Raw genomic sequence first — 15555 nt, 5'->3', positions numbered from 1 at the left:
GTACTCTGCTGCTCTCTCAAGGACCTCTGCTCTGTCTCTGGGTCCCCAGCCTCTGGCCCAGAGAAGAATTAGTGCCCATGCATGGAGCAGCATCTAGCGAGAAGAGGCAGTGGCCACACAGCTCAGCTTGGGAAGGAGGCTCTGCTTCCTGTGGGCTCCAGGCTTCTCTGCATTGGTTTTCAGAGGCGCCGTCATTCCTGCAGGCAGCCTGAAACTGGAGTCCACGTGTGTCCACAGCCAGCTTCCTGGCTGCTTCTGGAAAGAACTTCACATTCCAGACCCATCCATGCCTTGCCAGCTCCTGTGTTGGGGGCATCCTTTGCCTTTCTGCCTCTAAGGTGGAACAGCAGCTCCTGGTGGCCTGTGGCCCAACACAGGGGGAGTGGGAAAGAGTCCTCAGGCCCCCATCATGGGCTTAACCAGGAGTGGGCATGGCTCTGGCCTCCCCTGTGGGTGCACTGACGTCAGGGAGTGCACTTGGCCTGCTCATCAGACTTAGGAAGTCGCCCCTGCTCCCAGCACCGGGCACTCCGTGTCTGCTGAACTGTGCTGACCTGCCAGTCCTTTGCTTGCTGCTGTCGGTAGTGACCTGGCCTGGGACAGGGAAAGGATTGAGTGGAGAAGTGCTTGGGAGGCTGGTTTTGCAGCCCTGAAAACCTGAAGTGCACTGAATTGGCTGTTGGCCTCTCTAGTGTGGGCAGCAGCCTAGGGATACTCTCGGACACCCCTTCCTGGTGTCCCTTCCTCCTATACAGCTCCCTCCCTCCCCATGTCACCAGGCCAGGGAAACAGCCATAGCACAATCAAACAAATATGCTCAGAAGTGGCTGTGCAGAGAGGACAGGCCCCTGTGTCATCTGCCCCAAGCAGGTACCTGGCTTTGCCCACAGGATGGTGGAGACTGTGGTGGTCACAGAGCCTCACCTCCCCTCGGGTCCTGCCTGCTGGGACATGACATCTGAAGCCTCAGGCAGCCTGGCTCTGTGGTCTGTCCCCAGGTCCTGAGCTGGCAGGTCCTGGCAAGGCTGTGGCCTTTTGCCTGCTGTCAGTCAGCCTTGCCCTGGCTGGGGACCAGCTGGCTGCCGGCGGCCTCAGGCCTGACAGCGTAGCTGCTGCCATCTCAGGAAGCCGGTTGCTTTTGTAGAAGGGACTGGATGTACTGAGGTCAAGGGGCTTTCTCCAAGTTCATTATTTACCCCCTCCCCACCCCACTCCTGCTGCCTGCCAGGGTCCGCCACTGTGACTGGCTCCCCTGCACCCGCCTCTTCTGAGAAATGTCAGAGCAGCAGTCAGAACAGCATCACGCGGCCTAGCGCTGCCCGAAAGAGCTATTTCTTCATGTTCTGGTTGCTGTTTCCACAGAGAGAAACTCGCTGCTTTTGAGCGGATGGATCAGGGCCAGGTCGTTAACGCTGGGCTTTTCCCTGGCTGCTGCTGAGCGGCCACGCTGAGACCACTCAGCCCCTTCCTCCCTCCTGTGCCGGGAAGTGCCCGGCGTTCTTGGGACGTGGGTCCCAAACAGAGTGAACCTGGGTCCCTGGCCCCATGGCTGGAATCTGGGGAATTTAGGGCAGGTCAGGCTGTGCACATGCCGCAGTTTTGGCTGGGCACAGAATCACGAGCCACTCAAGCAGGAACAAAACTTTATTTTGAAAAAGCCGCCGATACTCTCTAGGTGCCAGCAAGCCAAACCCGGTCCTCCCACGCGCCTCCACCGGAACGGCGCGACTCCCGGACCCAGGGGTCCCCCCGGACCTCCCCCGGAATTCCCTCCTACTATCCTTCCCCAACCAATGGGAACTCTCCAGGAGTCCCGTAACATGGTTCTGGTAGCAGGCCAAGGTGAACAGCGGGAGTCCAATTTCCATATGAATGTAAATCTTAACATAATCATATCTCAGTGGCTAGCTGGCGTCACTTTACAACCAAAGGTGCCATACATCGTATATTTGCTTGTGGCTCCTAGCATGCACAGGTTTGTCTGGAGCATGAGTGCGAGTGAGTGTGTCAGCTGCTACTCTGAGTGGCCAGCCCTGTGCCAGTGGCTGTTAGTAGTCTCACCTCCCTAGTTAGTCTCCTTAGTTAGGGAGGTGAGTTAGGGAGAGTTCTTACTTTTCCTTTTTTCCTCCCACCTCTTTTAAACTACTCTGGGCCTTGGGGAATAGGTGTAGCAATTGTAAATTCAGAACAGATCCTCAGGTACTTTTGAACCCTCATTTACCTGCAAAATGGTGTCTTTGTTAAAGTAAATCCACGTGAAGACCTTTCCAGGGGACCCTTTCTTGCTCACCTTAGTTCTATAAGGTGCAAATTAAGGGTTCCGTGGTGTCTGGCCCTCTGGAAAGCCCTGCAGGTCCGGCCACACCTCACAAAGGGCCAGCCAGGTTGTGAGGGGTATGGAGTCCCTGGGGGGAGGAAAGATGGTAGAGTCGGGAGGAGACAGGCCAGAGCTCCCCAACCCTGACCGACGTTGCTCAAGTCAGGAGAGCTGCTGTCCCTGTGTGGGGCTTTGACTTCTGTGAGAACGCAGCTCCTCAGGTGGAGTCAACCTCACGTTGACACTGAGAAACTGCTGACCACACACAGTCAGGTCATGGGCTCATTTTGTCCTTTCAATGTTTGGCACTCCACACAGTGTTGTTGAGTGACCAGAGAGTGTACCCTGTTCTAATGCCAGAGTCTGGTACTGCTTGCTGGCGTATCTGGGGCAGAGTTCTTTCCACATGGTGCATGTGAGTTTGGCTTGGCCACTGTCCCTGCCAAGACTTCCGGAACGGTTTTGTACAGTCCCCTGGTTTTTAACATGTCATGCTATCTTGGTTGTCTGTGCTGAGCTCTGGCTTCTGGTCTTGTGGCCTCAGGATGCCAAGGGTCCTAAGGTCCTAGGGATTTTTTTTCATGGGGTGTGGTAAGATTCACAGATGTAGAAATGGCCATAATTAAGCAGAAAGTCTGTGAAGCCCTAGAAATAGGGGGCATGGTACGCCATGCAGGGCCTACAGGGAAGCACTGAGGTTGGCCAGGAGGCAGAGAGAGGGAGGGAAATGGGTGGACAGCAGCCGTTACTGTGGCTTGTGGGGGGAAACGTGGCCAAGACAGGGGCCACAGGCTTGGCTGAGTAATGCCAGCAGGCTGGGGCATAGGGGCTGTCCCTGGCTGTGAGATACCTGGCCTGGGCTGAGTAGGGCCCATGGATGCCACCAGAGTGTGAGTCCCCAGAGAGGAGACGTTTGGGGCTGGCTCTGGGTGGGTTAGTTTGCACATGGCAGTTTTGCTTGAGGACAAGGACCAGCCCTGGAGCAGTGTTTCCAGGTTCAGGGCCCGGGTATCAGCACATCAAAATGCAGAGAGTGAGAGGCCGTGGTAAAGCTGGCAAGACACTCAAACAAACGCTGACTTAGTTGGCAGGGCCCAGCCGAGAAGGTGCCCTGGGACTTGGTGCAATGGGACTGCACGAGAAGTCTGTGGCAGGATAGGGCCACCCTGGCCTCTGTCCTCCTGTCCCTGCCTGCTTCTCCCTCTCTCTACCTCTCTGTCTCTCTGTCTCTATTGCTCTCTGCATCTCTTGGTCTCAATTTCCCAGACTCTGACTCTCTCGGTCACTTCTCGCAGTGGCTCAAAGATCTGCTTTTGTTTGTATCCATTTTTTCTGAGCTTTCCCCTCCTAACCGTCATGGGGTCCTTCCCTGAAGTCTCCCAATCCCTTGAAACGTCTGCTCTCCTGGGGGCAGTGAGGGTGGCTGACCCCCAGGTTTGGCTATGACGCCGTTCCTTCTGCCCCACTGTGAGTTAACTGAGTGGCACAGATGCCACCATTTGCTTAGTGAGGAAGGGGTTCAGGATGGTAGTTGGGAGAGGTTGCCTGTCCTCCCTCTTGAGGCTGACAGCACGCAGTAAGGTAGTGGAGCACGGAGAGGCTCTGCAAGAAAAGCCTTTGTCCCTGTTTTACCTCGTGTCTCCACATTTATCCGACCCTCCGTGGAACGGGATTTTGCGTCACCCTGGCTACCACCCTCGAGAAGCCCTCTGGGAATGTCTCCCTCCCGCTGGGGCAACTGGAGCAAAGGTGGCTCTGGCCTGGCACTCCCAGGCTTGTAGTGAACAGTCTTCGCTCCTGGAGGCCAGTGCTTCAGGGAGCCCAAGGAACCCGTGGGTAGCTGGCCTCAGAACCCTAGGTCTAATCACTCCTGTCCTTGTAGAGACGTGCACCCGGCGTGTGCACGCACGGCCTGCGAGGGCACTCTGCATTCATAGGTGAGGAGGTGCGCAAGCTAGGCGATGTGATTTCATACAGGAGAGTGTCACTTTGCCATAAATACACATGTACAGACACGTGTCAACCACACACAGAGGCACACGCTGTCCTCCAGGCAAAGACATTCAGCCCTACACAGTCAGACACGGTCACTCTGCCCCAGCACAGCCAGGTACACAGAAATGCCAATCCAGTCTCACCTCACCACCCCAACACAACACCCCGTTCTAGCTACTTACTCCTCTGGGACAAACCGCTTCGAAACTTAGTGGCTCAAAACAACAACTCTGTTATCATAGCTGGTGATTTTATGGGTCAAGAATTCAGGCTGGGCTCAGTTGGGCATCTCCTGCAGCTCAGGGTGTTCACTGAGGTGACCCAGGGTACTGCCTGGTCAGTGGGCTCATCAGGAAAGACAAGGACAGCTCCCCTCACATGTCTGGTGCCTACCTGGGCTGGCAGGAAGGCAGGGCTCAGTCGGGACTGCTGGCAGGAGTCTGCTCGAAGCCACTTAGGGGTGGCATCTCCCGGGACTTGGTTCTCTCAGCTGGTGGCTGGGGTCCCCAGAAAGAGCATTGCAAGAGGCAGAGGAGGGTGCTGTACGGCCCCTGTGACCTCAGGAGGGAGCGTCCACCTGTCCTGCATGTTATTAATAAAGCAAGTCCCTCTGGCTTGCCGAGATTCCAGGGGAGCTCATCAGTGGGAGGAGTCACAGAGAACTTGAGACCATCTTTAGTCCAACACTCACACACACACACACACACACACACAGTCTACATAGCTCATGCTGACCTTGAGCCTTCTACTACTTTGTCTCCATCCTCTCCTTACAGAGGAGAAGGTAGAGGCTTGGAGAGGCCACACACCTCTTAGTTAGAACCAGGGTTCAAACCCAGGTCCATTCCCACTTCCTGCCAGGACCACTCACTGCTTGGTGCCTGGGGCCAAAAGTTGCCCCAGGCACCAAGCAGTTTTGTGCAAGAATTTCAAATGACAACAAAAAAATAGTTGTGGGGTGGAATGAGATCGCTTTCTTCTGAACTTTGAAAAAATGATTGTGGAAAGATAAAGTGTCATCACGCTTGGCATTCTTGTGCTTAGACTTAACCTCTGAAATCAGACCAAAGCCTCGGAGTGCAAAGACATTACTCCCCTGTCAGTAAAAGCGTGTATTTTGGTATTTGATTTGAAATTTCATTTAAAATCGGGACCCAATTCAAGCAATGTGAGCGTAAGCTGCGGGCAGCCTTCCCAGTCTGCCTCGTGAGTGCCAAGTCAATCCAACCATTGTCCACAGTGAATGCTAGGGTGCTTGTGACTTTGTGGCCCTTGAAGAATTTGAGTCGGATGGTCCAGGACATCTGTGTCCAAGTCGCATGCCTTCTTGCAGCAGGCCGGAACATTCCACAGGGCTGAAAGGAAAATGGCATCTGGATTCCAAAAAGTGCTTCAAATCCACTGTTTGGTTGAAACCACGACTTAACTGCCCTGTCAAGGAATTTACAGATGAAGAAACCAGTTCCTTTGTCCTGCTTTCCCTCAAGGGTACAGAAGTGGGTGGGATCCTGGAACACATTTGCCTTCTTTCTCAGGATCGGCCTCCTAGGGAAGTCCACCTCTTTATTTTGATGTGGTTCCAGGAGGACCCCCCTCCCCCATATTCCTATTCTCCTCTCGTAGTTGATGATGCTATTGTCTAGGTGGTCGCCTGAGTCATCCTTAAAGTCTCCCTGTTCTTCACCCGCCTGTCCAAATTGCTAGCCATGTCCAAATGGGGTATTCAGAGCTGCCCTTCCTCTCTGTCCCAGCTCAGCCCTTGGCCTGGCCATGGCCATCTTTTGCTGGAATAACCTTCTGCATGGCCTCTTGGCCTCCAGCACAGCCTCCACCGAGCAGTCAGCGTGCTCCTTGTGGGATACACACTAGGTCATCCCCGGTTCCTCTGTGTCTCCCTGTTGTATGCAGCAAGTGCCCTTGACCCTGCTCTGTGACCTTGACCCTGCTCGGTGAGTCCCCATGCCTCTGTCACCAAGATGGGGAACTCCAGGCCCTTCCCTGAAGGGACCCAGCAGTTCCCCTTTGGTCTGTTTATACAATGGCTCCTGCAGAGGGCCTGCTTCGAGGAGGACGTTCTTAAAGATTGATAAAAGGCCTGAGCTCCTCATGGGGCACACAGGCCTCGGCCTTGAGGTACCTTCTGTCCCCTCCCAGGCCCCTTGGTGTCCACCCACACATGCTGCGCTTTCCTCCAGACACCGGCCCCCTTGCTGCCTGGCTCACGTTCAGTGCCCCTTTTCTCTGCCCTGCTTGGAACCCCCTCACCCTTCCTCTCCTCCCAAGTCAAACTTAAGCAGCTTAGAAGGCACCTTCTGCAGGTGGCACTGACATCATGTGTCCCTGCAGACAGAGGAATGGCTGCCCCTCCGTCCTGCAATCCCTAGGGCATATTTGGAGGGGGCTCTGGCCATGACAAGCTCTTTCACTGTCTTCCTGCTGATGTGCAGACCGTGAGTGACTCCTGCAGGAGATTCCCACCTCATTCCCTCTGAGCTGCCAGGGCTCAGCAAAGCTCGTGGGCCCGGGAGCCACTCAGCCACTCATCTCACGCCCCATTGACCATCAGTCGGCCAGCAGCTGTGGGCTGGATAAGTGAGGCAGTCAGAGGGGGCAGTAAGTGGGCCCTGGGGTCGGGGTGGGGGACCACAGGCCCCCCGATTCTGGGATGCTTCAGTGGCGCTCCAAGCAGGTATGTTCTGAGCATAATTTAAGGCCTAAGGCACAACTGGTCCCTTAGAAAGGATCGGCTAAGCCCACACAGGGCAACCCTCTGGGCAGAGCTAACTGGATTGGATGTGGGAAGGGACAGCAGGAGTCCTCGAGCTGATCCACAGCCAGGCTTCGCCTCTTAACCTTGTGCCCACATTCCGACCTCTTGTCCCATCATTCCATGCCTCCCAGCCTCCTGTGGATTCACCAAGGGGCCCTGTGTCCTCTGAGAAGGATGAGAGGAGGGAGGAGGAGAGATGAAATGAGTTTGAACCTTGTCACCTGCCCTGTGCAACCAAGGCTTCACACTCTGAATGTGTGCAAAGAAAAGCCACCACATCCTTACTACTGATTTCTTTTTGAAAATTGAGACATAATTCAATTACCATAAAATTCACCATGTTAAAGGGCACAGCTGAGTGGTTTTATTCTATTTAACCCCTGCTATTAATTCCAGAGCATTCCCATAAATTTACTTTAAAAATCCTCTTTATTATTCACTAAATTCATTTTTTTAGCCCACAAAAGAAAAAAAAAAAGAAGTGTAGATATGAATAGGGGTACCATGGGATGATTCAATACACACGTAGCACTAACTAACTTCTGATGTTTTTGTTTTCTAGATTCCAATAATGAGAGACCCTGGATGGATTCGAAATGTGTGGCCTTCAAACATTAATGTGAGTGCGATTGCTATAGAATATCATTATGCTTTCACATTTCAACATCAATCAACTACCCCTGGTCTCGGTGCATTTCTGCTGTGGATCTCTGCAGCTTCCAAAGCAAGATGGCGCCCTTCAACCCACGCTTTCCAAGTTGCTCCGAGCACTTTCTCCAGGTTTCGTAAACCTGGGCTGGTTCTAATCTCTGCTTCTTGTGGTCTGTACCCTGCCATTCCCAGATGTGATTTTGTCACCTCCCTGATTAAAAAGCATTCAGTGGCTCTCTAGTGCCCTTAGACTGGTTGCTCATGTCTAACAAGAGCCCAGCAGCTATTCCTGAGCCTGTCAAGGTCCATCTCCAAGTGCTGCTTCTTCCTCTTGTTCTCTTCTTAGAGGCCCTTGCCCAGGAGCTGGGCTTCAAGCTTCAGTAGCATTGCACAGTGTGCTGGGCCCATGGTCTGAAACCTACATCACAGATGGGGTAGGGAGGCTGTTGGAGCATCCAGCAAAGAAGTGGAAAAGCCCAAGGGCCTATTCGTCCTTCCTGTGGCCTCTCCCAAACCTGTGGATACAGAACAAAGGTGGCACTAGGCCTCTTCCCTGGAGAAGCTCACTCACAGGCTAGAGAGGAGCTTATGAAAACATGGTGTAGACTAAGGATTTTCAGAGGAACCTGAGGCCTAGTGTGGTGACCACCAGAGCGAGATGGGCCCAGAGGCTCTAGTTAAATGAACTAAGCCAGGCCAGGGGACTCTGCAAGGAGCAGGAGTTCTGTTCCAGAGGGACAGGGATGGGGTCCAATGGGAGACCTGGAATCCTGGCCTGCGGGCGGTTAGTGGCAGTTGGAGTGAGGGCCACCCTTTGGGAGGAGAAGGGCAGGAAGTTCCAGTAAGTGACCTGTCGTCCTCTGGGTGGGCGTGTAGGCCTGGCAGGCACGGGGGCTGCCCCAAGCAGCTTTCCATGGTGAAGTCCCTGTTCTCCAGACCCTGGTGCTGAAGGCACTACCACCAGGTTTCCAGGCCACCACTGGCCCCTGTGCAGGGCGATGGCTGCAGTGTGTGGGAGAGGCAGCCCAGGGGCCTCTGCTACTGCGGCCTTTGCTGAGGTTGTCCCTGCAAGACAGGAGGCGGGGGCAGGGGGCATCTTTACCATCCATGACTGGGGAGTTGGATTAGGAGTCCAAAATTGCGGTCACATTTCTGCCACCTGCACTGTGTGCCACTGAGAGAGTCACCTGCCCTCTCAGAGCTCAGCTCCCGGGTGCAGGAGGCGTCCATTCAGTCATCATCCTACAGTGCTTTACCCCAAGCTGTAGCAGTAGGACCGAGCGACGTGGGTAACCCGGCGGATGTGGGGAGGGTTAGAAGCGGTTTTCAGGGAAAGGCCTATTGATGAAGGCAGGCCTTCCGGGAGTCTCGGAAGAGCCCTGACCATTGGCAAAGCACAGAGGTAAGGAACAGCATGGTGCGTCTGGGAGCTGGGCCCATGATTGGAGAGGGGAGCACGGGAGATGAAGTCAGGGAGGAGGAGGAGGGCGCCAATGACCAGGAGCCTCATCTGCTTTTCTAAGGACCTTGGACTTATCCTGCAGATAATGGGGTAGGGGGACCTTGACAAGCAATGTCATGTCAGAGCTGCAGACTGCAAGAGGTGGGGAGACCAGCCAGGAACTTGCTAGAGGCCTTGTTGTGTTTGGAGTCCTTCAGGACCATCCGCGTGCAGGTGGCCAGAGGTGGCCAGTCTGGAGCTGGGGCAAGGCCTGGTCTGTGAATACTGAGCTTCAGAGCCATGCTGTCACCCAGGGAGGGTGTGCAGCGTGCTGGTGGGTTTCCAGTCAAACCCTCTTTTTCTGGCCCGGCGTTTGATTGCTCCTGTTGTTCTCTGTCGTCTTCAGAAGGTAGGTCCATGAATTCTGAAAATGTTTGGTGTCAAGAAAGCCAAGAGGAAGGGGAAGTCCAACCAGAAAGAAAGGAAGACTCCAAGTCTCTCTCTCGTCTCCCTTCCTGGTTTTGGTGTCACTTGCCGGGCATCAGGGACACAGTGCAGACTGGGTCATGGTGGCTCTCTTTCAACGGCTCACTGTGGAGGAGGCAGGGTGCGCTGGGGTGCCAGGTGACACGTGCCTTCTTGAGGTTCAGGGGAGCTGCTTGGTGCAGAGAGACCTATGACGACTCCTTCATGAGCCTGAGGAATGTTTTAGGGAAGGTGACCTCGGAGACTTAGGTCAGTTTGAAACCTGGGGTTTGCAGAAATCCCAAGACATACACACTCTCCAGCAACCACACCTGACTAGTCCCTCCCAACAGATTCATGTCCTCTGGAGGACAAAGGCTGAGCCACGGCATGTTCACAGGCAGAGAAACATGGTGGTTCAATTTGCAACACTGAAAGCAGCAGCAATTCCCAGGTTATCCTGGCCTGTTACTTGAAACCAGATTTTGCCCATTTATTTTATCTTTTGTTATCTTTAGAGTTGAGAAAAGGACTGGGCCTGAATTTTAGTTTTCTTGTGCATTTGGTAGGGGGAGGATTTAGATTAATTTTTGAAAATTTTTATCCAGGTGACTTGTTGTTTGACTTCTGTAAGATCATCTAGGAAATGCTGGCTCACAGTGACAACCACATTGTCTGATCCCACCCAGCTGACTGGCAGGTCTCCTTTGCCTGTTGCCCCAGGACTTGGCCTGATGGAGGCCCGCCTGATGGAGGCCAGCCGGTTCTCCAGCCTCACCACGAGGGCCCCTTCCTCCTGCTCTGACATTTATGCCCATCAGGTTTCAGCCTGCTGTACATTCAGACTCTGCCTTTCTTGTCTAGGGTGTTTGGGGGGCTCAGTTATTCCAACAGTGTGTTCTTCTTCATTTATGTTTGCCTTTCTTTCTTCCTGCCCTTCTCCCTGACGTCCTCCAAAAAACATTGTACTTCAGCGGCTACTGTAGCCCATCGCTTAGAAACCATCACTTTACTTGTAGGCCCATTAACTTACCATGTGATTCATTTCTTCTATTTGGATGATCATAATTTTCATACAGCTTTTAGGGTCATTTATTTATTTCACAAGCATTATATAGTACTTACCACGTGACAGGTTTTTTTCCCCTAGGAGTACTATAAATATTAATTAATTTAAATCCTTACAACGATCTTATAAGTTAGACCTATGATTATTATCTCCCTTGATAAGAAACACCCCAGAGTGGCTGAGTCACTTGCTCAAGGTCACACAGCTGGTAAATGGCAGGGCTAGAATTCACATCACGCCTCTGGCTCCAGAGACATGCTCCTAAGCACTAGAATTGTTGCCTCTAGAAGAAGTTTCTGTTTCCATTTTTTGTTTCTTGCATTTAGTACTTGTATCCGGTTCTCCAGATCTTCCAGATTCTCTGCTCTCGCGCAGCAGCCTTTTCCTCCCGGCCTCTCCCACCCAGGAGACCTCTCCTCCCGGCCTCCTCCTGGGTCACCAGAGAGGTAATGGGAGCCTTCCCTACTGCAAGGTTGCCAGATGAAAGTTTTCTTCTTTCTGAGTTTACCCTTTTAAAATAAAGTAAAAGTGGGGCACATTTTCAGGACAGAAAATACAGGTGGGAGATGTGTTTTTGAATCTTGCATGATGGAATCTCTTCTTTAATTTGGCTTCACATGTTATTTCGTTAGGATTTCAGATTGGAGCCTACTGTTCCATTTTCACAGAATTTTGGGCACGTTGTTCCATGGCCTCCTGACAGCTAATGTTCCCTGTATGTCATCTGACTTTCGTTCCTTTGTAGGTGACCTTTGGCTTTGTTTTTTCCTGTCTGCAAGGGTTTGGAGTCCTCTGTCAAACCTTGGTGTCCTAAAGCCTCCTGTGCCACGCAGTGGTCATTCCATTGACCTTCTCTTCTAACCTGATGCCAGCAGCGGAGCTCAGGAAGACACAGGGCAGCGGTGGTGACCAAAGACAGGGGGTGCTCCTCTACCTCATCTGTCTCCTGTTGGCCAACTTCTCTGATTTCGTTCATTCCAAGTCTGATGATGGCTTCTTAACCTTCAACGTCCCGTGGTGGTGGTTGTCCTCTATTTCTTGGTACAGCCAGACTCTGTTTTGCTCTTGTGAATGATACATCTCTCCAATGTCTTTGAGATTCTAATTTGGGGGCTTCTTCCTACCCATTTCTCTCCGGTCACCTTGTCTCTGTCTCTTCTGGAGTCACGGCTCCCTCTTGTCTCTTGCCCTTTCTCTTTCATGAGCAGGATTTCCTCGCCCCTGGTGGTTGACTCTGTTTGTTCAGCACAGATGGGATCAGAGGGCTGCTGGGGGCTCCAACTGGCAGAGGCCACTCTGGAATAAAGGTCAGGAGCTGGCGTCCTGCAGGGGATAGTCCCCACAGCGCCTGCTGGAGGTGGCACTGGGCACCCCCACCTGCTCTCGCAGCCCCTCCTCAGGAACTCGGGGGCACCCTGGGCTCCCCATTATCTCTTTGCTCCAGCTTTCTTTGGCTCTCACCTTGCAATCTGACTAAACGTCTTTCCCAAGGAGACGCCCCTCCTGGTCCCACACTGCTTTGCATTCTGAAGTGTCCTTGATATTAATGAGGTATCTGGCACCTGTTGGTCCACTCCACCACCCTGTCTGCCCTCCTGCCCTGCATTTTCCTTCCCTGCCCGGCACTGGTAGTGAAGCCACCGTGCAGTTGTCTGGTGACAGTCATGTGTCCTTTATCTAGAAATGCACTGTGCTAGCTTGGCTCTTAGAGCCAATTGCTTTTGAATCATTATAGCATGGATTAGCAACAGGCACAGCAGAGTCAGACACAACAATAATGCATTTAATTAGAATCTTACATTGTACAGAGAGAATGGTCATTTTCTTTCCGTGGATTCTTGAGTTTTATAGAGATGCCCCAAGGCACTGTCTTGTTTGTGAATAGGAGCACTGTGCCAATGTCCATCTTAGTGTCTAGTCCCGATTCTCCTCTTATCAATCCCTTCTTCTCCCACTCTCTACCACGCGGCCTGCGCAGTGGTTTCATTAATGAGGTTCTAGGCATAAAGTTAGTTAGAAGAGATCGAAATAAAACACACAGACAGTACCTTATTTATATTGCTAGGTCCGAGACGGCTCACCTCTCTGGTTCCCACCTCTAGCCGCCCAGCAGGGCAGCGAGGATTACTCTGGGCTAGCAGGAGAGAGAGAGAGAGCGAACACGCCTGGGAGTAGCCTTTTATTTGGGGAACAAGAGATTCAGGGGAGAATTCCATCCAATGAAGGTTGAGGGGGGGCTGCACTCCAAGGTCAGGGTCAGTGATTGGGTCCCCGGGGTCAGTGGTCAGGCACACCCCACACGGATGGGCTCTCTCATCAGGAAAGGGTCGGGAAAGCTTCGACACAGCCAAAGCGCCTCAGGCCCTTAACGGGAGTCACCCAATCACGTGTCAGAATGGCCCCCGACACCACTCCAGGGAGTATCCTGTCCTGTGTCCTTCTGCCCGCTTCCTCTTGCTGGAGACACTGTGAATCTGCAGGGTCCTGAGCTCCTTGGGGCGGGAGTGTCTCCAAATCATTTACCTGCCCTGGCCCAGAACACAGGAAATACTAAGTTGTGGCCCATGACAAGAGCAGTGTCATCTTCAACACCAGAACACGACTCATCCATTCATTTTATGATGCTGAGTGTATTTTTAGTCTAGTTTATTTATTCATTTGCTTTTATGATGTTGAGTGTATTTTTAGTTTGTTTCTTATTATTTTTAATTATGATGAATGTGTTTTTGCAACCAGATGTTATGACCTGTGATATGATATTTAACCATCCATTTAAAAAATATTTGTTGAGCATCTACTAAGAGCCAGACACGGTGCTAGATACTAAAACAGAAATGGGCATTTCCCTCCCGCAGCCGCTGCCTGCTGGGGGGTAATCATAGACGTGAGCAGAGTGTCCGACTCCAGCAAGTACTTAGAATTCAAGATGTACCAGCAAGAAGTGCCCCACAGGGAGGGCCACGTCACTGGGGCGGTTAGTGATGCTCAAGCTAAAGTTGAAGAACGGGTGGCAGTTAATGCAGTGAAAAGAGAGAAGACTCTATGTACAAGGTAGAGCGATTCAAGGCCCTGAGGCAGAGGGGTCAGGGCCGGCACAAAGAAGGAAGGCCCCGGTGCAGCTTGAACTCAGACCCGGGGAGAAACCGCGGAGCCAAGGCAGCGGGGACTTCCCACACTTGCTGGGATGTGTGGGGCTGGTGCAGGGGAAGCAGAGGCCTGTCCTCAAAAAGAGTGTCTCTCGTGGGTTCTAGTGCCCCAGGGTCTCCTGCAGCTGAGTTCGGCACTAAGAGAACAGCCACAGGCCCGTCCCCACCCCTCCCTCACACCCTGCCTCTGCGTGGCCTCCCCTGGAAACCTGAGGGACTCTGCTGGTCCTTCATCTGACCATGCTGTTCTCTGCTCAGAGCTTCTGATGATTATGTCACCCACAGAGAAGGGAGGGAGGAGGAAGTGCCGGGTGGGTTGCTTTTTTAAAAAAATCACAAGGAATTCACATTAATTCCGTGTTCTGAAACTCACTCTGTAGAGGCGATTGGAGATGCCCTGGGCTATCATGGACCCCCGATCCACAGCTGCTGTGTGTGTGTGTGTGTGTGTGTGCGCGCGCGCGCAGTGCCTGTGTGTGTAGGGAGCTGTCCTGCTGGTCTCTTTGTCACTTTTCAATGCTGGGACTGAGGTCCCCAGGTGACTTGTGCAGGTTCTCATGACAATGACAAAGAAAACAAGAACCCAGGTCTCCATTTCTCCAAAACCACAACCCATCCAGGACACCCCCAATTCAGAAATACCTGAGGGTCCCCCCACCCTATATCCTGACTTCTGGGCGGCGCCAGGTCAGGGCCGGGGGAACAAATTTGGTTGAGGCCTGTGGCTTTAGTGTGGGGCTCTGGGACAGCCACTTCTCCTCTGTTGGTTTACAGATGGAGCCTGAGGTCTGGCCCCAGGGCAGATGTGAAACTCAGACCCTTTGGCACAGTCCGCTGCCCCCTGGCCCACAGGAAGGAAGCTCTGTTCCTCTGTGAACACCCCTCACCGAGCCTCCTCAAAGGGGACGGGGAGTGGGGAGCAGCCAGAGCACTGAGGCACAGCCAGATGGCGCGCAGCTTTCAGAAGACCGGCTTCCCGTCTCCACTCAGGCCACCCTTGACTTCCTAGTTGCTCAGTGAGGAAAGGTAGTGCTTAACACAGAATTCTAAAATGGGTTTTGCACAAGTAAAAGTAATTCAATTTGGAAGATGAAAAGATGGAGAAAGCTTGTTCACTGAGTCAGGCTAGATCCACTTGCTGGACCCCGTTCAAAGCCCTCCACTGCCCTCCCCCCAGGGCCCTGGGGGAGGTGGGAGCCCAGGACACTTCTCCCAGGCCGACTTACTTGCAGGTCTTTTACTTGGTCAACCCAAATCCAGACACCTTCATCCTTCAGATCCTTTGGGTCGACCGACAGATGTCATCTGTCCTGGCCAGCCCCCGACGTCGGGCCATCACTTCATCTCCCGTTCCCGCTCTGGGTTTTCTTTGTAGCTTACACCTCTTCCGTCACTGTTTGGAGACTCTGGTCTCCCCTTTCCATCCCGTTCCAGACAGGGGAGCCCTCACTCTCCTGTCCGAGGTAGCATTGCCTGCACTGAGTGTGGTCAGGCCTTCAGAGAGGACCAGAGAGAACAGCTTGCTTTGTTTCAGGCTGTGACAGATGTGTGACTATGCGGCCCAATACCACAGGGTTGGGAAAATGCAAAAACTACGTGCATTTATCCTGCGGGGCCTAGCGGGGTGTTACATAAGCTGGAATCCGTGGCCTGTTGAATATGTTGGCTGGAGTAACACCCCTTCCCATCTCAGTAGAATAT

The 15555-nt window shown here is 52.9% G+C and overlaps 2 protein-coding genes across 9 annotated transcripts in view; one reads left to right on the top strand and one right to left on the bottom strand.

The window, feature by feature from the left end:
* NTSR2 (neurotensin receptor 2) overlaps window positions 1-7622 on the bottom strand; it is a 49059-nt gene extending 41437 nt beyond the window's left edge. The window contains exon 1 of one of the 3 annotated variants that reach the window (XM_081264014.1): window positions 4706-7622. The gene's annotated coding sequence lies outside the window, so the exon portion shown is untranslated. The remainder of the gene's footprint in view (window positions 1-4705) is intronic. The other 2 variants (XM_081264012.1, XM_081264013.1) reach the window with 2 other exon arrangements.
* LPIN1 (lipin 1) overlaps window positions 1-15555 on the top strand; it is a 117687-nt gene that overhangs the window by 23033 nt on the left and 79099 nt on the right. For all 6 annotated transcript variants that reach the window (XM_081264010.1, XM_081264005.1, XM_081264008.1 and 3 more), the window contains one exon: window positions 7645-7701. In XM_081264010.1, coding sequence (XP_081120136.1) covers window positions 7645-7701 — 57 coding nt within the window. Of the gene's footprint in view, window positions 1-7644; window positions 7702-15555 lie in introns of those variants that run through there.

The sequence above is a fragment of the Spermophilus citellus genome, assembly GCF_964194105.1.
Source record: "Spermophilus citellus genome assembly, chromosome: 13".
Lineage (NCBI taxonomy): Eukaryota > Metazoa > Chordata > Mammalia > Rodentia > Sciuridae > Spermophilus > Spermophilus citellus.
This window is presented reverse-complemented; position numbering and strand designations above follow the sequence as displayed.